Here is a 25681-nt window from a genome sequence, read left to right as displayed (position 1 = left end):
TTTGTTTTTTTAATATTTTTATTTTATAATTAATTTAATTTTACATATCAGCCACGGATTCCCCTGTCCTCCCTCCTCCCACCCCTCAGCCTTCCCTCCCCAGTCTACCTCCCATTCCCACCTCCTCCAAGGTAAGGTCTCCCCTGGGGAGTCAGCCCAGCCTGGTTGATTCAGTTGAGGCAGGTCCAGTCTCCTCCTCCTACACCAAGGCTGAGCAAAGTGTCTCAGCATAGGCTCTTGAGTTCCAAAAAAGACAGCTAGTTTTTAGGTGGAATAAGAAGTAACTTTAACAGTTCAGGATGAAGCTAGAAAGATGAAGATAGAGTACACAATAATTGAGAGCAGAGTAGAAAACTCAATTGAATGATGTAGACTTGCAAGACAGCACTAAGGATCCATGTAACGCTGGTGTGATGTATTCTAATGTAGATTGCCATTACATTCAAGCACATTTACCATCGTGGCACTTGTTTGTGCTGTAAAATAGATGGAAATTTGGTCTGATAATTATGACCAGAAAATATCTTAGAAAGCATCAGAACCTGAGAAGTTGGCAGTGAAATGGGAAAATTTGAAGAAGAAAAAAATATGTAAATATATTTATGCATATATAAAGTATTTTTTTAAAAGGCTTACTATATGCCTTTCTTTTATATACTCTAAAAATTAGCCACAAAGCAACCTTCCTCAAGGACATGATGCGTACACCTATCCTACATTTTTATTTTGTAGAAAGGGATCTTTGTAGCCAGTAGAGTTTTGCATAAGTGAATGAGTTTTCTGAATAAAATGTTCATGACATGTAACTTATAAATAATAATATAGTAGTAAATTAAGTACAGCTATAAGAAGAAAGTTTCCAACCCATATTTCGCATTGGTAAAACTAGACTAACACCCAGGAAACACGCTTCAGTATGTTTTCTGGCTTACATTGCTTCCACGGGTCAACAGTTCAGGCCTAATAGGTTTCCCTGAGCAGTTTAAGGTTTTAATGTGAGTTATGGTCTGTTTCACAACTTCCTAAAATGGCTCACACTGAAGCTGAAAGATCACCATGGCCTTATAGATACAGATGTGACAGCCAGAACATTAATTAGACATGATGCAGGCAGGAGTTTTTGTTTTATTGATTTCTTAGTACATCTTAAATGTTTGTGATGTTTAATGTCTCAGAACATAATTTGGTGAATTTTTAAAGTAAATAGTAAATAGAGGAAGATGTTCTTTTGTTTGAAAACATCTGATTATATGTGCTATTAGGTAGCTCCTTAAAGATAAATTTATTGTGGTATATGCTGCATTAATGATGCTGTACTTAGTATATGAAGAAAAATGTATTCTTTATAAAAATAACTACTTAGTAATCAGCAGGTACTTAAAGCCCATATTACATATTTTGTAAATATTTCCATTTTTTCCTACATGAATCAGCCACTTTGAACTATGCAATTTTAGTCAAATGTAGATTTGTCCAAGTCAAAACTATTTGAATCTCAACTTCATTTAAGTGTGGAATTTTAAGATATCTATCTATATAAACTCTTCAGTTAAAAAAAAAAATTCAAGCTCCAATAAGAAAAATAAATTGCTTGAGATATGCTGGAGGTCTCTCGGGGACCAAGATGAAAGAGCCTGGTTATAGCATAAACCTGCCAGCATATGAGGATAGGGAGTAAACAAACACAGAAATAATCCTATTATGATCTGATTAAACATAAATAATAGTCAAACCTGGATGTAAAATGTGATAATAGTAATAAACATATATTTTTAAAGGTTGTTCAAACAGATGAAACTGCAAGGAAACCAGACCATGTTCCTATCTCCAGTGAAGATGAGAGGAATGCTGTTTTCCAACTAGAAAAGGCTATTTCATCTAACAAAGCTACCAAAAGTAAGGGGACCTCTTTCAAATACATTGGACTATAGATAGACTTACTTTCCCAAAAAGCCATATTGACAAATTGAGGGGAATAATTCTTAGTCACTAATAGCTGATTATATCATCATATAAAAGTTTCTGTCCTTTAACTGTGACTAAATTCATCATTTTTATTCTCATGTCCTTGACATCAAGTTTTAAAATCTAACTTTCCAAATTACATTAAGTGCTGTGTTGTAATTCTTACTGTATTTATGCTTCAGATGTTGAACAGGTCTTAAAACACAAGCAAATAGCTTGCTTTTAAGGAGCAGAAGGTTCAGATTAGCTGGGCATACTGGATCAGCAGGATCAGGAAGTCACGGTCATCTTAAGCTACATAGTGAGACCTAATCTCAAGTTAAAAAATCAGCTTATTAACCTGTTCATACTCTTAGACATACTACTTTAGGGGGAAGAATTACCAAAAGCCTCAGAGAGAGAAGAAGGGAGGGGGGAGGGAGAGGAGTTGGTGTCTGTGTGAGAGAATATAGGTGAACATGTGGGTGTGTACATGCCATGGCACACACATGGAGGTCAGAGGTTAAGCTTGGATGCTGGTCCTGCCTCCTTTGCCTGTTCTCCTGATGCATACACCAGGCTAGTTGGTCTACAAGCTTCCAGGGATGCTCCTGTGTCTGCCTCCTATCTCTCTGTAGGAGCTGCGATTACAGGTTCTCACTGTGTGTCCACCTTTTGTGTAGATTCTGGAGCCTCCATCTCTGGTCCTCATGCTATGTAACTAGCTCTTTCCCTCCTCTTACTGTTCTCAGGTACTGACTAGGATACTAACAGCTTTGCTAAAGCTGAACTTTTAATTCTTTAAAAGCAGAGTTAGTTGTTCATCTACTTAGGCATGCTTACTATCTTTTGTTAGATAAATCTGTATTTCTCAAAGTTCTGTGATTTCATGTGTGAATCAGTACAATTTCGTGTAAATAGTCTTTAAAGTGACATTGGAAATCACTAATCTAGAAATATTCAAAAGGATAACTAAATGACTGTTAGTTATCAGAGAGAAAATGTTTCAAAGTAATATTTATGGGTAAATTTTGAGTAGTACCAAAGATTTACTTTTATAATCCACTGGGGAGCAGCTAATGTCACAAATGACTTTTATATTTCACTATTTACTATTTTTCTGTACATTATGTTCTTTAGTTTGGTGGTATTAAAGCCATTGTTTTCATGTTCTTTTACAACTTCAGTTACCTACATTTTAATTTGATTAGTAACATAAAAAATTATTATGATGAATGTCTTTATTAATTGATCAGTGCTTTCAGTGGATTCTTCAGCTTGGTAACTTGTATATTTCTTTATTAGAAATCTTGTTCTTTGAAAATCTTATGCATGCACACTTTGTACATTGCTTTTTATATCATAAAACCTAACTAGTTCACTAACTAGAGAACTTTCTTCTTGTTACCCTGGTCAGGTGACCTTCAGATGGCAGTCCTTTCTTTTGAAAAAGATGATGACAATAATGGACACATCGATTTCATCACAGCTGCATCCAACCTTCGAGCCAAAATGTATAGCATTGAACCAGCTGACAGGTTTAAAACTAAGCGCATAGCTGGTAAAATTATCCCTGCTATAGCAACATCTACTGCTGCAGTTTCTGGCTTGGTAAGCTTATTCTTCTAAAAACACTTCTATCTCCCCTACATCATACCAACCTTAGCTGGCCACTCAGATTTTAGAGATGAAGGGATAGAAAAAAATGGATCCTATAATTTAAATTTTCAAGATATTTATGAAAATACAATAAGATATATCTCTAGGTCCTATGTATAAAAATATTTTAGCATTAAAAAATAAGCTTGACATAGAGTATAGTTGTTCTTAGAGATAGTGATCTCAATGACTTTTTTCTTCCCTCCTGGGTTTGGGGCAGTGGAAAGAAAGGATCAAACCCAGCAGCTAGCTGAGGAGCAAGTTCTGGAACCCAGGGGACACTCCAGGATCCCCTGGATTCTGAGTTCATCATCCAGGAAGCTTGGAGTCGCAGAGGGAGTTCTGAAATCTGAAGAGTACTTGATTGTGAGCACCCAGGGAGAGATAGCCAGACAGGCTCAGAGAGGAAAGACATGGTATCCCATCCTCCCAGAGCACAGGGCCAAGAGCAACAAAGGATCACCTGGCCACCCTGTCACTTTTCCCTCCACCTACCACAGAAATCATGTTAGCCTCCATGTCAAGTAGATATTCTTAATATGTAAGTACTTAAGTGAGTGGGAAACAGATTAATAATTAGTCCATCTATGATAATCAAACTTATAGTCATGTTAGTTAAGTTTTCTAGGTATACATAGATATATTTCAATTAGGTAGGTAATCTTCAAATACTTCAAAGACCTACAGAATATGGCATTTAAAATGTTTTAAAAACTTAGGCTTTCAGGACAGTAAGACACATCTCCTGGCAGCACCAATTTACTTCAAAAAGAAAGATGGGCATTGAAGACACTCCATATGGAGTTTATCTTCTTCTTGGTAAAAATAGATATTTGGGCAAGAGACTGTTCTTGCCTGGACTGCTTGATAAAATGTTGTATCGACTGGACATGCAGGACCCAAAGGAAGATGACCACTGAACTTTGCAAGGCAAAATGGTCCTTCAGGTTCCTGCTTTGCAGAAGAAACAGTGAGACATTCTACAGGACACAGAGAGAAGTGACTGAGAAATTCTAGGCCCATGGACTGGAGATGGATGCCCCAACATTGCAGAAGAATTTTGGGTGACTGTCCAGGCAGGCAGCTGTATCTGTCATTCTAGATATTTGAAAGTTGCTTATAATGCACTTCCTGTTTATTTAGGTAATATTATATCCTTCTGAGGTCTTTGATGTAGTTGAAGACTAGATAGTTATAATTATGGTTTTCTTTGGTTATGATAAGAGATAAGGTAGATATGAAACCTTGGACTCACAAATATAAGATAAATAAAATATTTCCTTTAAATTTGCCAAATATAAATAGACTAGATATTGTAACTAATTCTTGCTTGATAACTGTTTTGTTATATATAACTTTACTATGTTAAAGTTAAAATTTTACTTTTTAATTAAACAGAAAAGGGGAGGTGCTGTGGGATGTTTTGTATGCTGTGAATATGTGTTACTCTGATTAGTTGATAAATAAAATGTTGATTGGCCAGTAGCCAGGCAGAAAGTTTAGGTGGGATAAGCAGACAAGAAGAATTCTGGGAAAAGAAAGGCTGAGTTAGGAGATGCCAGCCATCTGTCCAGGGAGCAGCATGTAATGGCACACAGGTAAAGCCACAGAAAATGTGGCAACATATGGATTAACAAAAATGGTCTGAGTTTAAATGTAAAACCTAGTCAGTGGTAGGCCTGAGCTAATAGCTGAGCAGTTTTAATTAATATAAGCCTCTATGTGTTTACTTGGGCCTGAGCGGCTACGGGACCATGAGAACGTGGGGACCAGGTGGGACACAGGAAAACTTTCAACTACACTTAAGAATCATTATTATGACCATTTATTTTACTGTACTGTATTGGTACTCTAAAGTTAGAAATAGTTATCTGTTGCTGTATTGGTTGGTTAAATTGCTTTAACTTTTAGTTATGGTGTTTGCTTTGAAAATAAAATGATTAAATGGTGAAATAACCTTGTTCACTATATAGAATAGGCTGAATATTAAAACAAAATACACTAAAAATATACAAGTCAGTTAAATAAGAAGTGTATATTACTGTAATCACATAGCTGTTCTTTCTATTTACAGAGAAATGCTTGGTAAAGAACAAAACTGATTAAAGTCCCAAGTAGCTTTAGATTTAGGTTCCTCAGGTAATCAGATCACCTTCTCTTGTCTAGGTTGCCTTGGAGATGATCAAAGTAGCTGGTGGCTATCCCTTCGAAGCTTACAAAAACTGTTTCCTTAATTTAGCCATTCCAATAATTGTGTTTACAGAGACATCTGAAGTAAGAAGAACTGAAATCAGGTATGTATAAAAATCTGTTTTGCTTTTATAATGGGAAAGAAATAAAATATTCTACCCTTAGCAAGGAAACGTACTGGTTTTTATCTCTATTTCTTGTTAATTCTTCCTACTGTTTCAGGACCCAGTCAAACTTGAGGATCTTGGTGAATTATTTCCAAGTAGACTAGCCAAAGAATTCTAACAATGGCTGTTTTGTCACACCATTCAGCGTTTTACTTTAGGGTTCCTAAGTTGGACAGTTTCAGAGGCATTCTTGTCTGACTATAGACTGTGAAACTTAGAGTCTAATTCCACACATTTATGACAATCAAACAATTCCTTGAGTTTCTGTTTTTCACATTTCAGGTTGGCCACAGCCAGAAATGTGAGTCTTATCAGGAAGAGCTAATCTTCTTATCATCCTCATACATTACTTATGAGAGCACAAAATATTATAATCCATACCAGTGAAATAAGGTGCTACGTTTCCCACTTCTAAATACATTTACGCACATGCCAAGGTGATCATTCTAGCATATTTATAACAGCCAATGATTTAAACAATCCGAATGTTCAGTTACTGATGACTAGAACATCTGCACCATGAAACCCCTACAGCTATTTAAAAATAAGGGATGCATGCATGTACATTCATAGACATGTACACACGGAGAGAGAAACGTCACGTAACATAGATGTATATCTGTATAATGGGTAAGAAATTAAAGCAAAGGGGAGACTGAATGGAAGGAGCTCAGGAGGGGACCGAGGCAGGTGCTGTGTATGAGGCAGGAGCAGTGCTACACAAGCATGAAGGTGTCGTGAGCTCGTTACTGTGTGTGTGAAATAAAGAAGTTTTAGAAGGAGAGGGACACTTTGTAAGACATTTAAAGTGAGACACTGAAAAAATGTACAAAACACAGGCAAAAGTGGGTATATATTACTTATTGAATATTTTATAAATTTTATTCCCGCGCTGGCACACATTAATTCCTAAGCATATTACAAATAATGAACTGCAGGAAATTTTTTATTACTACTAGTAGAAAGAGATTTTAATGCTTATGTTCTTAATATTTTTCTATAACAGAAATGGAATTTCATTTACAATTTGGGACAGATGGGCTGTACATGGAAATGAAGATTTCACACTCTCGGATTTCATAAATGCCGTCAAAGTAGGATATTTTTACTTCTTTGAATTTGTACCCTGAAGTCTGGTTTCTGTGTAATGTCGTGCCTCCTGATTCATAGGAATTCCAGTAGGTCCTTGTAATTATGATAGTACTACATTCTTTACTTGGTTCATTCCTGGATACATAGATATATATACATATACATACACACACACACACACACACATATACACATATATATATATATATATATATATACCTAATGTAGTTTACAAATAAGACATCCTAAGAGAATAACAGCAGTATTATATTAGAACCCATACTATAATGACCATATTTCTCTCGAGACTGCTTAGAGTTTTTACAGTAACCTGAGCCTTTCATTTTTTCTTTCTCTGTGACATTGAGAGCTCTCCACTTTGAAGGGAGGCACTCTTGGTTTCCTTCGAGCGAGCACTTTGTGACTTCTATTAAACAGTGGTTCTCACTCAGTCCTCCTAATGTCGCGACCCTTTAATACAGTTCCTCATGTTGTGGTGACCCCCAACTATAAAATTATTTTCATTGCTACTTCATAACTAAATTTTTGCTCCTGTTATGAATTGTAATGTAAATATCTGTGTTTTTCAATGGTCTTAGGCAACCCCTGTGAAAGGGACATAGGACCCCCAAAGCAGTCACAACCACAGGTTGAGAACTGCTGTATTTTGAAACAGGGCTTGCTTGAACAATAGCACTAGAGAAGTAAGTCCTTCTAATCACAAAGACAGGTACTTGAACAATAATAGGTAGGTAGACAGCATGGATATCCTGTACCGACAGATGTGTCACATTTGGACAGATGTGTCACATTTGGACAGCTGATTCAGACCTCACTCATACTGCCTGAGCTGGCATACAGTTTAAACTAGCACACTTACTTCTAAGTGCTGAGGCTGTGACTTAGTGGGAGAGCACTTCGCAGACATGCATCCAGCCCTAGGATCAGTCTCCAATACTGGGGATGAACATAAGCTACCTGTATCTACCTTTGTTCTGAGATTTTCCATTTAATATTTTCAGGATATGGTTAACTGAGAAAAGTGAAACCACAGATTACCACTAGAGTTTTTAGTCTTTAAATTTATGGGACAGTATAAATTATATTTTATATAAGCCTGCCCTCCTTTGGGTGCATATAAAATATTTTTACCCATGTACTTCCATGCTTGAATGAAGCTTTGATCGTTTCCTTTGGGATGTTTACCTTTAGGAGAAATACGGAATTGAACCGACAATGGTGGTGCAGGGAGTCAAAATGCTTTATGTTCCTGTAATGCCGGGTCATGCAAAAAGGTTAAAGTTAACGTAAGTATTGAACATTATGTGCAGAAGTGTCACAAACATTAAAATGTAAGATGGATACACACTGGAAAGTTAAAGAAGTTATTGGAATTTATATAAAAAGCGTTACTCTTGCCTTATGCTATTAGTAAAGACTGAATCTGGCAGAGGAAAGGCAATAGTCCAACTCTCAGATGAGACTCAGGATTATTCCTTTGTAAATTTATTTAGACCAATCAAATATTTTTCAGCTAATAGGCTTAGAAATTTGATCAGTATACTATTAAGTAAAAGTAGATCCATGCCTTACATGTAAACATAGGAAACTATATTTGTGAAATTGAGATACAAAACAAGAGTACCAAACATTGTTTTTATTTGTAGAATTTTTGCCAAAGATGCCAGCTATGTGTCCAGCTTTGTTTTAAGCATTGGGGATACAGTTATGAACAAAAATCCTTCCTACTTGAGTTAGAATAAAAACTGCATACAGTCAGGTAGTGGTAGATGCTGTACTGAAAGATAAAGAATTAAAAGAGGAAGAAATACAGGGAGGAGGAGGATTGAGTTCTATGTTTAATGATTTAGATATTCCCTCTGAATGTTAGATTCTTACCTGCTGGTGTTACATTTTAGAGGAAGAAAAGTACCCAAAAAACCAAATCTTTACAGTTGCTTTCCAGGCACTGGCTGAACTAGCTCCTCTGTATCCTTGTGTGTTCCTCCCCTCCTCCCTCTACACTGCTCTCGGTAGTTCTGTAGCACTGGAGTCATTCTCTAGGGAGGGCTTTGGTCTGGTTCTTTCCTCTGCTTGAAGACGGGAGAGTGGGCTAATTAATTCTCACTTTTGGTCCTTACACTTCCTAAAAAGCCCTTTCTTATAGTTTTTGTTTGTTTGTTCTCATTTTTTTGTTTGTTTGTTTTTGTGGGTTTTTTCTTTCTTCCTTTGCTCTTTTTCTCTTTGGGGGCCCCTACACCCAGTTCCCAAATAAATACACGCTTATTCTTTATTATGAATGCCCAGCCTTGTCTTGGATTGTTTCTAGCCAGCTTTTCTTAACTTAAATTATCCTGTCTACCTTTTGCCTCTGGGCGTTTATCTTTCTTTATTTCTGTATTTCTTTCTTTACTTCTTACTCCGTGGCTTGGTGTGTAGCTGAGTGGCTGGCCCCTGGAGTCCTCCTCTCCTTCTCCTTTTGCTCCTTGATCTTCTCCTTCCAGATTTCTCCTCCTGTTTATTCTCTTTGCCTGACAGCCCTGCCTAACCTTTCTCCTGCCTTGCCATTGGCGGTTCAGCTCGTTATTAGACCAATCAGGTGTTTTAGACAGGCACAGTAACATAGCTTTACAGAGTTAAACAAATGCAACATAAAAGAATGCAACACATCTTTGCATCATTAAATAAATGTTCCATAGCATAAAAAAAAAATGTAACACATCTTAAAATAATACCCCACAACACTTTCTGAATTCTGTTTAGCACTGCAGACTCTCTCCAGCTGTAGCCAGGTGTGCTTGCCCTGTTTGCTCTCCTTTTTAAATTTTATATATATTCTTTGAAAAGTCCATAATGTGTAGTAGACTTTGATCATATTCCTCCCATTATCCATTATCCTCTTATCCCCATTCTTCCCGTCATTAAACCCATTCTTTTCCTAACATTCCCCGCTCCTATTTTGTTATTCTTTTCCCCCAGATCCTTTTATTTTTAATTGTATACATACCCACACATGGAGCACTCATGTCAGGGCTGGAGAACAACTTTGTAGAATGTTTCTCTTTCCACCTTTTTAGTGGGTTCTGGGAATTGTCAGGGTGGCAGAGTATTATGACTCCTTTACCCCCTGAGCCACCTCCCTGCCCCACTCCCTTTTAATTACAGTCACTTGCATTAGCATATATGAGCTTAGGTATATTGTGAGCTTTGAGAAACTTAGCAGTGGCTGCCCCACTGAGGAATATGACTCCCTTTTCTCCGGTCACCATAGCTACCTAGGAGTCCTTCCTCATTAATTGTGGGACATTGATGGCCGGTTTTGTGCAGCCACTGTTACTGCTTTCATGGGTACAGCAGCCGTGCCCAGGAGATAACGTCGCACAGAGTTCTTTCCCGTCCTCGTATTCTTTCCACCCCTCTTCTGCATAGTTCCTGAGCTTTGAAAGAGGGCTATGCAGGGTCCCAGTAGGGCTGCCTGCTCAGCCCTTCTCAGCACATGGGCTTTCCCTGCTGCCGCTCACTGCAGATAGAAGCTCCTCTGACCAAACTGAACGCAGAACTGTCTGTGAGCGGAAACAAATACTAAGGAGCTGATGTAACACTTTGTCCAGATATCGAAGCAGCAGTAGTAGATCCTGTTTCACACAGAAGCAGATGCACCCAGGGCGTACAACCTCCCTAGCCTTGAACTTTGAACCAGGTTTAAAGCTCAAAGCAGAATTCTTCCTGTGGAGTGGGGCCTGAAATCCGTCTGAATACAGTTGGCTGTCCCCATAACAGTCATACCACGCTTGTACCATTGGGCACTGGGCACATCTTGCCTGGCAAGTTGGTATTATAGCTCAGTTTTCACAGCTAATCCCCAGTAGTCTGCATACCACCTTCCCGCACTGTACAGTCTAGCCAGCAGAGTGGATCCTTCCAGCTCAGTTCTGGCTTCATTTGTCTTCGTCCTTCAGCCAGGGAAGGTGGGGTCTTCAGCAGTAGGATCATATCTAGCTCACATGGACGACCAAGAGAAATGGCATTGTTTTAGAGGCCTGTGAAGAATTCCTGAGCAACAACTCATAAGAAAATTTAAAGGAAAGCTAGGATTTTTGTTTAATAAACTATGACATGGGCTAAGGAGTTGGCTGAAAGGTCACATGTGTCTAGAAATTCTTCCATTTCTTTTGCATTTCCCAACATAATAGAATATAAGTTTTTAAGGTATGTCTTTATGATTTTATGAACTTCCTATCTGTTGAAATGTTTCCCTTTCATCCCTAATTTTATTAATTTGGGCCTTTTCTCCCTTTCTTTTAGTTAGTTTAACTAAGAGTATGCCAGCTGTGTTTATCTTTTCAGAAAACTTGCTTCATATGCACATGTGTCTTTGTGTGCAAATGAAGGTGTGTGGTGTGTGGTCTGGTGTGTGTGGGTGCATATATGAGTGTGTGTAAAGATCAGAGCTTAATGTCAGTGTTGCGTGTCGAGTCTCTCACTTAACCTAGAGCTTGCTGTCGTGGATAAGCTGGCTGGCCAGCGGTCCCTGTAAACCCAGGCCCCATTTCCCCAGTACTGAGACTATGAATGCTGCCACTTTTAGCCTTTGTTTGGCTTCTAGAGATCAAATTCAGATCTTCATGCTTGCCCAGCAAACATTGTCTTCCTCAGCCTCTCTTTTTTCTCCTTGTCCTAACACTTACTGTTATGTCATAGCTACAACATTTTCCTGTATTGTTATTTCTGTCATTATCCCCTCCCCTCACACTAGAATGTTAAGTTTCCCAGGGTATAAGTCTATTTGATCTCTTGATGGCTGTATCTCAAGACCAGTACCTGGCACAAAATAGCTATCTGTAAGAACTTGTTTGAATAGTTGGGTCTCTGTATGTGATGGTTTTCTTTAACATGACCATCAACTTTTGATTATCAGTTGATCACTTGTACATTATAATTATCTTAATTAACTTTACTATAAAAATGGTTATATTAAGTCAGCATTAATTTTGTTTTGCAGTTGCTTTTGTTAGGACTTGTGAGTAGTATTGAAAAAACTTGAGGGCTGTATTTAGAGTTCTTGTAATGTGTGCCACCTAGATGTCAGTGAAATGCATGATCATGAATTAGTGTAATTTAAGATTTGCTGAAAAAAAGAACGTGTTTTGAAAGTTGGTCAGCGTGTGATCCCTGCAGCATGAGATGCTTTATGACTGATATGTCTTATGTTCTACATTTTTAATTTAGCAGCTATTTATTTATTTATTTATTTATTTATTTATTTATTTTTTTCAATAATTGAGTAAAACTGAAATTTATTATATGCCACAGTCGTCCTAGGGACCTCCATGCTATATATATATAGCCTCTATGGTTCTATGGGTTGTGGTCTGATTGTTCATTTTATATCTAGAATCCACCAATGAGTGAGTACATACCATAACTGTCTTTCTGGGTTTGGGTTACCTCACTCAGGATGATATTTTCTAGTTCCATCCATTTGCCTGCAAATTTCAAGCTTTCATTGTTTTTCTCTGCTGAGTAGTACTCCATTGTGTATATGTACCACATTTTTTTCATCCATTCTTCCGTTGATGGGCATCTAGGTTGTTTCTAGGTTCTGGCTATTACAAATAGTGCTGCTATGAACATAGCTGAGCATGTATCTTTATGGTATGTATCAGCATTCTTTGGGTATATGCCCAAGAGTGGGATGGCTGGGTCTTGAGGTAGTTTGATTCCTAATTTTCTGAGAAACCGCCATACTGATTTCCATAGTGGTTGTACAAGTTTACATTCCCACCAACAGTGGAGGAGTGTTCCCTTTGCTCCACATCCTCTCCAACATTGGTTGTCATTGGTGTTTTTGATCTTAGCCATTCTAACAGGTGTAAGGTGGTATCTCAGAGTCGTTTTGATTTGCATTTCTCTGATGATTAAGGATGTTGAGCATTTCTTTAAATGTCTTTCAGCCATTTGTAGTTCTTGTTTTGTGAATTCTCTGTTTAGCTCTTTAGCCCATTTTTTAATTGGACTGTTCAGTGCTTTGATGTCTAGTTTCTTGAGTTCTTTATATATTGTGGAGATCAATCCTCTGTCAGATGTGGGGTTGGTGAAGATCTTTTCCCAATCTGTTGGCTGTCTTTTTGTCTTATTGACTGTGTCTTTTGCCCTGCAAAAGCTTCTCAGTTTTGAGAGGTCCCATTTATTAATGGTTGTGCTCAGGGTCTGTGCTGTCGGTGTTTTATTTAGGAAATGGTCTCCAGTGCCAATGCGTTCAAGAGTGCTTCCTATCTTCTTTTCTATTAAGTTTAGTGTAACTGGATTTATGTTTAGGTCTTTGATCCACTTGGACTTGAGTTTTGTGCATGGTGACAGATATGGATCTATTTGTAATCTTTTACATATTGAGATCCAGTTATGCCAGCACCATTTGTTGAAGATACTTTCTTTTTTCCATTGTATAGTTTTGGCTCCTTTGTCAAAAACCAGGTGTTCATATGTGCATGGATTAATGTCAGGGTCTTCAATTCGATTCCATTGGTCCGTATGTCGGTTTTTATACCAGTACCAAGCTGTTTTTATTACTATAGCTCTATAGTAGAGTTTGAGGTCCGGGATGGTGATGCCTCCAAGGGTTGCTTTATCGTATAGGATTCTTTTAGCTATCCTGGGTCTTTTGTTTTTCCATATAAAGTTGAGTATTTTTCTTTCCAAGTCTGTGAAGAATTGTGTTGGGATTTTGATGGGGATTGCATTGAATCTGTAGATTGCTTTTGGTAAGATTGCCATTTTTACTATGTTAATCCTACCTATCCATGAGCATGGGAGATCCTTCCATTTTCTGATATCTTCTTCAATTTCTTTCTTTAGAGATTTAAAGTTCTTATCAAAAAGGTCTTTCACTTGTTTAGTTAGTGTTATCCCAAGGTATTTTATATTATTTGTGGCTATTGTAAAGGGTGATGTTTCTCTGACTTCTTTCTCAGCCCTTTTATCATTTGTGTATAGGAGGGCTACTGATTTTTTTGAGTTGATCTTGTATCCTGCCACTTTACTGAAGGAGTTTATCAGCTGTAGAAGTTCCCTGGTAGAGTTTTTGGGGTCACTTATGTATACTATCATATCATCTGCAAATAGTGAAAGTTTGACTTCTTCCTTGCCAATTTGTATCCCTTTGATCTCCTTTTGTTGTCTTATTGCTCTAGCTAGAACTTCTAGTACTATATTGAATAAATATGGGGAGAGTGGACAGCCTTGTCTTGTTCCTGAATTTAGTGGTATCGCTTTGAGTTTCTCTCCATTTAATTTGATGTTTGCTGTTGGCTTGCTATAAATTGCTTTTATTATGTTTAGAAATGTTCCTTGTATTCCTATTCTTTCTAAGACCTTTATCATGAAGGGGTGTTGGATTTTGTCAAAGGCTTTTTCAGCATCTAGGGAGATGATCATGTGGTTTTTTTCTTTCAGTTTGTTTATATGGTGTATTACATTGACTGATTTCCGTATGTTGAACCATCCTTGCATCCCTGGGATGAATCCTACTTGGTCGTGATGGATGATTGTTTTGATGTATTCTTGGATTCGGTTTGCCAATATTTTGTTGAGTATTTTTGCATCAATGTTCATGAGGGAGATTGGTCTGTAGTTCTCTTTCTTTGTTGCATCTTTGTGTGGTTTGGGTATCAGAGTAATTGTAGCCTCATAAAAAGAGTTTGGTAGTGTTCCTTCTGTTTCTATTGTGTGGAACACTTTGAAGAGGATTGGTATTAGTTCTTCTTTGAAAGTCAGGTAGAATTCTGCACTGAAACCATCTGGTCCTGGGCTTTTTTTAGTTGGGAGACTTTTGATGACTGTTTCTATTTCTTTAGGGGTTATTGGTCTATTTAAATGGTTTATCTGGTCTTGATTTAATTTTGGTATTTGGTATTTATCCAGAAAATTGTCCATTTCTTCCTGGTTTTCCATTTTTGTGGAGTACAGGTTTTTGAAGTATGATCTGATGATTCTCTGGATTTCCTCATTGTCTGTTGTTATGTCTCCCTTTTCATTTCTGATTTTGTGAATTTGGGTGTTCTCTCTTTGCCTTTTGGTTAATTTGGCTAGTGGTTTGTCTATCTTGTTGATTTTTTCAAAGAACCAACTCTTTGTTTCATTGATTTTTTGTATTGTTCTCTTGTTTTCTATTTCGTTGATTTCAGCCCTCAATTTGATTATTTCCTGGCGTCTATTTCTCCTGGGTGAGTTTGTTTCTTTTTGTTCTAGAGCTTTCAGTTGTGCTGTTAATTCATTGGTATGGGATTGCTCCATCTTCTTTATGTGTGCATTTAGAGCTATGAATTTTCCTCTTAGCACTGCTTTCATAGTGTCCCATAAGTTTGGGTATGTTGTACTTTCATTTTCATTGAATTCTAGGAACTCTTTAATTTCTGTCTTTATTTCTTCCTTGACCCATTGATGTTTCAGGTGGGTATTATTCAGTTTCCATGAGTTTGTGGGTTTTCTATAATTTTTGTTGTTATTGAGTTCTAACTTTAAGGCTTGGTGGTCTGATAAAATACAGGAGGTTATTCCAATTTTTTTGTATCTGTTGAGATTTGTTTTGTGTCCAAGCATGTGGTCAATTTTTGAGAAGGTTCCATGGGGTGCTGAGAAGAAGGTATATTCTTTTGTGTTAGGATGGAATATTCTGTATATATCTATTAGGTCCATTTGAGTCATAACATCTGTTAGGTCCTTTATTTCTTTGTTAAGTTTCAGTCTGGTAGATCTATCTTTTGGTGAGAGTGGTGTGTTAAAATCTCCCACTACTAATGTGTGGGGTTTGATGTGCGTTTTAAACTTTAGTAGTGTTTCTTTTATGAATGTGGGTGCTTTTGTATTTGGAGCATAAATGTTTAGAATCGAGACTTCATCTTGGTGGATTTTTCCTGTGATGAATATGTAATGTCCTTCCTGGTCTCTTTTGATTGATTTTAGTTTGAAGTCTATTTTATTAGATATTAGGATAGCTACACCAGCTTGTTTCTTAGGTCCATTTGCTTGGAAAACCTTTTCCCAGCCCTTTACTCGGAGGTAGTGTCTGTCTTTGGAGTTAAGGTGTGTTTCTTGTATGCAGCATATGGATGGGTCCTGTTTTCTAATCCATTCTGTTAGTCTGTGTCTTTTTATAGGTGAGTTGAGACCATTGATATTGATGGATATTAATGACCAGTGATTGTTAATTCCTGTTATTTTTTTGGTTGTGTTGTGTTGTCCTTCTGTGGTGTATGTTGGTGTAGGATTATCTATTGCTTGATTTTTCATGGATGTGTTTAGCTTCTTTGGGTTGAATTTTCCCTTCTAGTGCTTTCTGTAGGGCTGGGTTTGTGGACAGGTATTGATTAAATCTGGTTTTATCCTGGAATATTTTGTTTACTCCGCCTATGGTGATTAAGAGTTTTGCTGGGTATAATAGTCTGGGTTGGCATCCATGGTCTCTTAGTGTCTGCATGAGGTTTGTCCATGATCTTCTATCTTTCATAGTCTCTATTGAGTAGTCTGGTGTTATTCTGATGGGTTTGCCTTTATATGTTACTTGGTCCTTTTCCTTTGCAGCTCTTAATATTTTTTCTTTATTCTGTGTGTTTAGTGTTTTGATTATTATGTGGCGAGGGGACTTTTTTTTGGATCCAGCCTATTCGGTGTTCTGTAAGCTTCTTGTATCTTCATAGGTATTTCTTTCTTTAGGTTAGGAAAGTTTTCTTCTATGATTTTGTTGAATATATTTTCTGTGCCTTTGAGTTGGTATTCTTCTCCTTCTTCTATCCCTATTATTCTTAGGTTTGGTCTTTTCATGGTGTCCCAAATTTCCTGGACGTTTTGTGTTAGGACTTTTTTGTCTTTATTGTTTTCTTTGACTGACGAATCTATTTTCTCTATCGTGTCTTCAGTGTCAGAGATTCTCTGTTCCATCTCTTGCAATCGGTTGGTTATGCTTGTTTCTGTAGTTCCTGTTCGTTTTGTCAGGATTTCTATTTCCAGCATTCCCTCAGCATGTGTTTTCTTTATTGTCTCAAATTCATTTTTCAGATCTTGGAATGTTTCTTTCATCTGTTTAATTGCTTTTTCTTGGCTTTCTTTGATTTCTTCCCATTTTTTGTTTGTTTTTTCTTCCATTTCTTTAAGGGAGTTTTTTATTTCCTCTTTAATGGAGTTTTTCATTTCCTCTTTAAGGGAAGTTTTTATTTCCTCTTTAAGGGAGTTTTTTATTTCCTCTTTAAGGAAAGTTTTTATTTCCTCTTTAAGGTAGTTTTTCAATTCCTCTTTAAGGAAAGTTTTTATTTCCTCATTGAGGGAATGTTTTATTTCTTCTTTAAGGGCCTCTATCATCTTCTTAATGTCATTTTTAGGGTTGATTTCTTCTGTTTCTTCTGTCATGGTATGTTTAGGTCTTGCAGGTGTAGAATCACTAGGTTCTGACGTTGCCATATAGGTCTTTATGTTGTTGCCTGTATTTTTGCACTGGCGCCTACTCATCTCTTCCTCTGTGAGGTGCAGGTGGTGTCTGTGTCTGAGAGTGCCTCTCTTGTTCTAATTTTTAGTCTTGGTTTAGTAGGAGTTCTTGGTTAAATTGGTGCTTTTGGGCTATTTCTTCAGGGGCAGCTGATTTCGATCGGTGAATTATATACTTATGATTCTGGTGATCTGGTTTGGTGTCTGGGTAGCGCCTTCTTCTGTGTTCTCAGGTCACTTTTTGTTCATTTGTCAACTCCTCAGCTGATCTTGTTTCTTCAGACTTTAAACTGTAGGCATCTGAATCCTCTCCCAGATGGGTTTCAGCTGAGCAGGGTAGTCTCACCAACACCTCCAAGTTGTTGGGTTTCACAGGATCAGCAGCTGGGCCCTGGGTTGTCCTCAGACGGAGTGTTCAGATTCCTTCTGGTTCTGACCCACGGAGATAGCTTCTTCCCCAGATGTTGGGGTTAGGGGCGTCCCTGTTCCACGCTGTGTCTGCTTGTCTCCGTCCCTGGGCCTGTTTACCTCTGCGGTCCGCCGCCGGGCCTGTATGTCCCTGTCAGCTGCCGCTGGGTCTGTCTGCCTCTGGGGGCCGCCACCGGGCCTGAATGTCCCTGTCGGCCGCTGCACGTCTACCTCAGCGGGCTGCCGCTGGGCCCGTCTTCCTTCACAGGCCGCCGCCACAGGCCTACCTGCGTCTGCTTGTCTTCGCTGCCGGGCCTGTCTACCTCTGTGGACCGCCGCTGGGCCTGAATGTCTCTGCCGGCTGCCGCCGGGCCTGAATATCTCTGTTGGCTGCGCCGCTGGGCCCGTCTACCTCAGCGGGCTGCTGCTGGGCCCGTCTACCTCCGCGGGCCGCTGCTGGGCCCGTCTACCTCCGCGGGCCGCCGCCGCAGGCCTACCTGCGTCTGCTTGTCTCTGCCGCCGGGCCTGTCTACCTCTGTGGGCCGCCGCTGGGACTGAATGTTTTTGCCGGCTGCCGCCAGGCCTGAATATCTCTGTCGGCTGACGCCGCTGGGCCCGTCTACCTCAGCGGGCTGCTGCTGGGCCCGTCTACCTCCGCGGGCCGCTGCTGGGCTCGTCTACCTCCGCGGGCCGCCGCCGCAGGCCTACCTGCGTCTGCTTGTCTCTGCCGCCGGGCCTGTCTACCTCAGCGGGCCGCCGCTGGGCCCGTCTACTTCTGTGGGCCGCCGCTGGGCCTGAATGTCTCTGACGGCTGCCGCTGGGTCTGAATATCCCTGTCGGCTGCCGCCGCTGGGCCCGTCTACCTCCACCGGCCCCCGCCGCAGGCCTACCTGCGTCTGCTTGTCTCTGCCGCCGGGCCTGTCTACCTCTGTGGGCCGCCGCTGGGACTGAATCAGCTATTTATTTATTACTTAAGTGGCTGGACACTCTAGATCAATCAATAAGAGCATGCCTAAGAGCATGAGCTTGGCATTATAAAGACATGTTCACATGCTTGAGTGGTTATTTATTAATACTTGTTTTGTGTCCTTGAATAACTTTGAAACATAGATTCTCTTCCATGTTTGTTCCCATAGCTATTGACTGTTAATAATAAACGCTAAAAATGTAATAGTACAGGAGTAGTATTCCATAATTGCTAGTTCTGTTACTGTTTTGTTATGCAAATAGCCCTGATGTCGAATACAGTCTACTTAGAGAAACTGGTACATTGATTATTAATTAAAATGTAACTAAAATCATTATAATGGAGATGTTGACATTGCACCATGGACTTTCCTAACTCAAACCTCGATTTGGGGTTGGATTTCATTTCAAGATTTGAGGGAGGATTATTATATGCAAAAGCAAACAGCTTGTGCATACACATTTAGCTTGAAAAATAAAAAGTACACTTGATTATCTCTCTTTGGAAAGTCAGATGATATGGATATTAGTGGTATAAAGGATGAAGAGTTATGTATGGGACAAAGTATCCTTTTCACATGGAAAGAGCTATGTGGGGGATTAAATAGTAACATTAGTACCATAGGTCAGAGTCTGATGTGAAGTAAGTCTTCAACTTACATTTTAGTAGAATTCTGACAACCAAATAATAAAAGAAAGGATAGATTTGGGGCAGCTTGTATTTTAAGATTTTAATGAGGTTTACTTTTTGTTCTTTAGAAGAATGCTAGGGGATCCCTGATGTCTCTAAACTTTAAGAAATGTAGGGAAAAACTTGGTTTTTCAGAATCACTGCATTACTCTTTGGGATTTTTTATTTTTTATCATTACAGCAAGGATCGTATTAGATAAGTGTTTTCAATTTGGAGCCTTTAGTAAGGACAAATTAATAGAGCATGGGCAGATTATCATTACATTTTAAAGTATAAAATAGTACAAGTCCACAGTCTCTGAATAGTACTAATTAGCAAAGTCTTTCATTTTACCCAATTACCAAAGTATTTACCCTTGCTTATTTTTCTTAGAATGCACAAGCTTGTGAAACCTTCGACGGAGAAGAAATATGTGGATCTTACCGTGTCGTTTGCCCCAGACACTGATGGAGATGAGGATTTGCCAGGCCCTCCAGTACGATACTACTTCAGTCAAGACACTGATGATTAGTTACCATAGAGTTACTCCAGGACTACTTGATTTTGGAAAGTGTACTTAATTCAGAAGCTAAAATTAATCAGCTCATAATACTGTGGATTTCTTTTTGCCTTAATTTAAGGGAAACATCAGTAGGAAACTCAACTACACTGAACAATTAGAGAACATTTTGGAGCATAGTACACATCTGTTGCTTCATACAGCTATGATCACAGCAACTTTGAACTGGAATACCATTTTCTAATGCTTACAAGTTTGTATATTAAGCCCTGTGGATGAAAAGAAGGAACAAAGAAAGAATTTATTTATGACCAGAAGAAATAAAGATGAAGAAATAGAAAATAGTGAATCCTGGCTATTCAAAAAGCTAAATCCTGTTTTAAGGTTTTCTTCTTTATTTGGTATTTGAGACCTGTATTTCAGTATAAATAGTGTGATACTGTACCTCTGACATAATTAAGCTTTGAAAATTTCATAGCACTGAGAGACGGAGGGATGGCAGTGGTAGATGAAGAGTAGAGATTTAAAATTGGGTAGCTACAGTGAGTGTCCTGTTAGCTCTGCTAACAGAGTTTGTTATATTACTTCCTCCCCTAAATCAAGAGTTTTGCGATATGATCAGTGTTGTAAACCATGAGGTGATGATGACATGTTAACTTGGACTAAATGTTAACAGTATTATATGCACTCTGACGACTCTCAGAAAATCCATGAATGTGAGCAAGTAAATGTGGCTAATCATTTGATTGTTAATAGGCCTTTATTTTATTTATCTGGAATTCTACAACTAGTCATAGTATATAAGACTGAAATGTTTTATAAAAGGATTATCCTTAGAAATAGGTAAAAATTTAAAATTAATACTTGTAGAATTGTCTCTTTTTTTTCCTTCCAACAATGTAATAGAGAAAAAAAACAGTATTTTTTTTTTTTAAAGGAAGCTTGTCATTTTACTCTTCATTCCCATAATGGGAATTGACAGAGATAGAAAAATTATATTTTTTTAAGTTTTTCTTTATTGAGAGAAATACTCTGTTTCCTGATATGAACAGTTGCAATTAATGATATAATTGGGTCCATTAAAAGATACAAATAGTATTGGCTGTAAAATCAGTGAAAACAGCACGTGACTCTTTTTTACAGGATTCTCATGCACTCTAAACAGCAAGTGGTTACAGCCACTGAAGTTGCCTGCCTGGGGCTCATGTGCGTGTCCAGACCATTAGTAGCTACTTTGATGAATTAAAATTTAGATTACATCTGTACTACTCCAACGGTATCTCTTTATTCTCTGTACTTACTTTCCATTAACAAATAATTTAAATCTATGTTGACCACCTTTGGGGTTCCTCCTCTTATGAAGTTCCCAGTTGGGAAATGGGTGAGTTTCTGTAATAAAATAGTCTGTTCATTGAGAGATGGAGAAAAGTGGCAGGATCCATTTTAAAGAAACTATTGTTTTTGTCATATCCTACTCTCTTCCATTTTGCCTATTCCTAGTATAATGTTCAAAATTAATGATACATAAATTGAATACAGGAACATCAAAGGCTCTGTGGCTTAGAGCTTAATGAGGGTAGAAATAATAAAAGGAGTTATGTTTTAAAAAAAAAGCCACCTTTTCCCAGTTTTTACTTTGTCTTCTGTTCTTTGGTAGTAATGTGTTTTCTAGGTAAACATTCAGCAATCCTCAAACATGAACCAATAGCTTGGGTATGTTTACCTAAGTCTCTGCATCTCTTTGGAAGTAAATGAGAACCGTGCTTTGTAGAATGCATCAGTAAATAAAATCAGCTGGGATTAGGTTTGTTTTACAATTAAACCTACAACCATTTTGCCATTTGTTTTTTCATTTTGTTTTTCTGTAGGTGATGGTTATTACTATCCTCCTAAATATTACTAAGCTAGAAAGCCACAGTGAAGTTAATGACAAATTTTTCCATTTGTTTTATTTTGTACCTTAAGATTGTTACTGAAATATAGCTATTGAATACTGGGTGCAAAAAAAAAAAAAAAGAGAGAGAGAAAGAAAACCAATTTGGTGTTACTCCATTCATTGATACATATAAACATATATCCATCTATCCTAAAAATCAGTCCAAGAAATTTTAGAATATTGTCATAAACTATGTTCTGTGGTTCATTGAAGAGAATTTAATTATACCTCTTAATGTGTGGTTAGTACCATGTCTGTGTTTCCTCATTTCTATGCTTTGCAAGAAGACTAGTTGTGGCATATAGTCAAAGGGACAGAGTGTGCTTAATAAGCTCTGAGCCCTAACTTTAATCCCCAAGAGCAAAAAGAAATGAGAAAAACAGGCAGAAATAGTCACTCCATGAGAAACCTAGTTTGGGGTTTCAAAAGTCAATTCCTTATAGAATCTGAAGCAGTTATATTATGTGTCTTAAGTTCCTTACACATTGTTCCAAAAGTAGAACTTGATTTAAAAATATATTATTTCTATAGTTTATCTTTCATGGCACACACATTGTTAGGACAGTGTCAGTGCAAAAATAGAGCCATAGCCGGGCTGTATGTAACTCTACAGTTGAGTACTTGCTAGCAAACACGAGACTCTGGGTTTGAGTCCCAGCTCAAAAACAGAAATCAGAAAGGTTGCATCTAGGGAGTCAGATGAAGAATCAGCAGGCAATTTGTGTTTGCTTTTCTCTTGCTGTATCTGGAAAGCTTGTCTGACTGTTTTGTGGGTGTGGATTATGTATGTCTATGCACCACATGTGTATGGTGCTCTTGAAGCCAGAAGAGGGCGTCGGATCCCCCGAGACAAGTTACAGACAGTTGTGATCAGCCAGGTTCTCTGGAAGGGCAGCCAGTTATTTTAACCACTGAGCCATCTCTCCAGCCCCAGAAGCTTCCTGTTTTGAGACGTGCATGCTGAAAGTATATAAAATGTGAATATACAGTTTAAGGAATAGTTTTAAAATGTTTGCTTCTCTGACCAGTATTGAAGTTAATACATCATTGATATCAGGAACTTTCCTAATCCCTCCCAGTCACAGATATCTCAAACCCTTTTTTGGTTCTGTTACCTTGTTCTTGTGGTGTTACCCCCTCTGTGTATAAATCTAAACAACAGTTTAGATCTGCCTGCTTTGGAACTGTATGTAAAGAATCATTCTGCATTCATGTCTTTCACTGTGATCCATCCATGTTGTAGCCATATTTTATTTACCGTTGCTGTAATAGTTTACCTTTGCATTAATATACCACTTTACGTTGTACTGACTGTGAATGATAAAGATGTATTTAGTTCGGGGTAATTACAGTTCTGTAATAAATGTTATTTTGTTTCTCCTCGGTTGCAAATGGTGGAAGATGTCTAGGATCAAAATCGCCTGGTTGTAGATATTTTTTAATATTTTAGTTTTGAAATTAAAATATGAAAATATAATTACATCATTTCCCCCTTCCATTTCCTCCTTCCAACCCTTCCCATGCACCATCCCTTTGCTCTGACGTCCATTTTCTCCACATGGAGATCAGTTTGGATGGTTTTTGTTTTGTATTTTTACAGCGTGGTGGATGTGCAGTTGTATTTCATTGACCGTTTCCTCTGTTCTCTTATTGCCAGGGGTGGAGGGAATAGGCACCTTTTTCACATAGCCATTTCCACTTTCTTTTTTGAAACGTGTGTTGTCAGATCTGTTACATATCTTCCTTTTGTGTTGGCAATGCTTTTCCTCACTTGGTACGTGAAAGATCTTTATAAATCATGTTCTTTATAGTCTATGTAGTTTTAAATATCTTCTGTTCTGTAGCTAAAGGTGAGATGCCTAGTAGGAGGACCAATCTCTTGTTTCATAATTAAACCTCATTGCTAGCCTGGGGGATCTTCTGAGATCCTCCTGTTGTCTTCTAAGCACTTTAGTTTTGCCTTTCAGACTTAAGTTGTAATTCATAAGGAGTTCATTTTGAACATGATGGCTAATACTATACCAGTAGTACTTAGGTAAAGTATTTTCCTTTTTTCCCTGGTTCTGCCAAGGTAGCATTAGAAAATATGTGTGTCTCCTAATGAATCTTTTGTTCCTTTCCTTTTCTACCCTAATGATAATTACCATCTCCATCACTGTAGCTGATAATATTTTTATGTTTGACAAAATTCATCCTTCAAACTTAGTTTTTTTTTTCTGTTAATATGTCTTGGCTATTCTTAGCCCTTCTATTTTCCATTCTCAGATTTCTTTGTAAACTTGCAAACTGGTTACCCCGGCAGTTTTCACTTTTCTTGCAAAAAGAATCTTAATTTCTCATTTAGGTGTGGTGTGTGTTTCTACACATGGTACACACCTTTCTGTGTTTGTGCATACCATGGGTATATGATATGCATACCGTGTGTATGTGGGTGCCTGTAGAGCCCAGAAGGCATCAGATCCCCTAGATCTGGAGTTACAGGCATTTGTGAGTTGCCCAAGAATGGATGCTGTGGACCAGACCCTGATCCTCTCAAGAGCATCACTGAACCATCTCTAATCAAAAACAGCATAGTCTGCCTAATTTCAGAATCTAATGCCTTCTTCTGAGTCTGTTATCTGATGCATTCTGTTCTTTTCTGTATCCAGTATCCTTTTAATACTTGCCAGTATTTTACTTGAGATTGTGCAGAAATTATTTAATAGAATAATTATTTTCATTCTTCAAAGACTTGTGTTTGCTTCTGCCTGGGGCCTAGTAACCTAAAATCACTTTGATGGAATTTCAGTCACTCAGATTTTCTAGCCCTTCTAATGTGATTCAAAGTAGAACTTCAGACTACTATTCTCCTATTCTCTTATTGTCTGTCCTTACCCTTAAAGTTCATCTCTTCAAATTTCCAAATGTGATTTGAAGTTACCAGGGTCCTCACCTCTTGACTGGCCCTAAAAATTAGGTCATTTTTTTTCTTAACCAAGGCCCCCCCTAAACTAAAACTCAGAATATAAAGATTATAAGAGCCATATGTTTGGAAAATACTGATGATTTAAAAACTCATATAAAAAATCCTAATGAGCCAGGTTCATTGTAATCTAACCCATATTTGTCTCACAACTTTTTGGTGTTATTTCAGTGGGTCCCTAAAGAGTGGGCATGTTTGGAACATAGTCTTGCTATTGTTATTTTTAGGTGAGACTTTGAAAGGTGATTAGGTTAGAGGAGATCAACCATAGCACCAGTGGTTTCAAAGGTGGAAGTGAGCCCAACTTAAAATGATTTTTCCGGCCAGGTTGAGACCCAGGAAGGGGTCCTACACAATTTTCAGTGCTGTACATTTGGGCTTCCAATATCCATACCCATGAGCAAAATAAATTTTCACTCCTTTAACATTAAAAAAAAACTAATGAAAATTTAAAAGATTTCTTTTTAATCCTTAAATTCATTAGAGACTCACTTTGTGGCCCAGGATATGATAGTTTTTTTTTATCAATTGGGAACTGATACACTCTGTAGTCATTAGGGGCTATGTGCTGTACATGTCAATTATATCAAATCTTTTAATATTATTAAATTTTCTATATCATATGTTTTTAATAAACTATAATGTGAATTACCAAAAGAGTTATATTAAAAGTCACCTATTTACTTGCTT

The 25681-nt window shown here is 37.9% G+C and overlaps 1 protein-coding gene across 1 annotated transcript in view; it reads left to right on the top strand.

Annotated features, from left to right (window-relative positions):
- Positions 1-23421, top strand: part of Uba6 (ubiquitin like modifier activating enzyme 6) — a 69537-nt gene extending 46116 nt beyond the window's left edge. The window contains exons 28-33 of the mRNA XM_006983813.4: positions 1779-1896; positions 3362-3555; positions 5770-5897; positions 6967-7054; positions 8265-8359; positions 19967-23421. Of these exons, the coding sequence (XP_006983875.1) occupies positions 1779-1896; positions 3362-3555; positions 5770-5897; positions 6967-7054; positions 8265-8359; positions 19967-20105 (762 nt within the window). The 3' untranslated portion in view covers positions 20106-23421. The remainder of the gene's footprint in view (positions 1-1778; positions 1897-3361; positions 3556-5769; positions 5898-6966; positions 7055-8264; positions 8360-19966) is intronic.
- Positions 23422-25681: the final 2260 nt, after the last annotated feature.

Source organism: Peromyscus maniculatus, chromosome 10 (genome assembly GCF_049852395.1).
Source record: "Peromyscus maniculatus bairdii isolate BWxNUB_F1_BW_parent chromosome 10, HU_Pman_BW_mat_3.1, whole genome shotgun sequence".
Taxonomy (NCBI): domain Eukaryota; kingdom Metazoa; phylum Chordata; class Mammalia; order Rodentia; family Cricetidae; genus Peromyscus; species Peromyscus maniculatus.
Note: the sequence above shows the minus strand (reverse complement) of the source record. Positions and strands in the feature narration are given on the sequence as shown.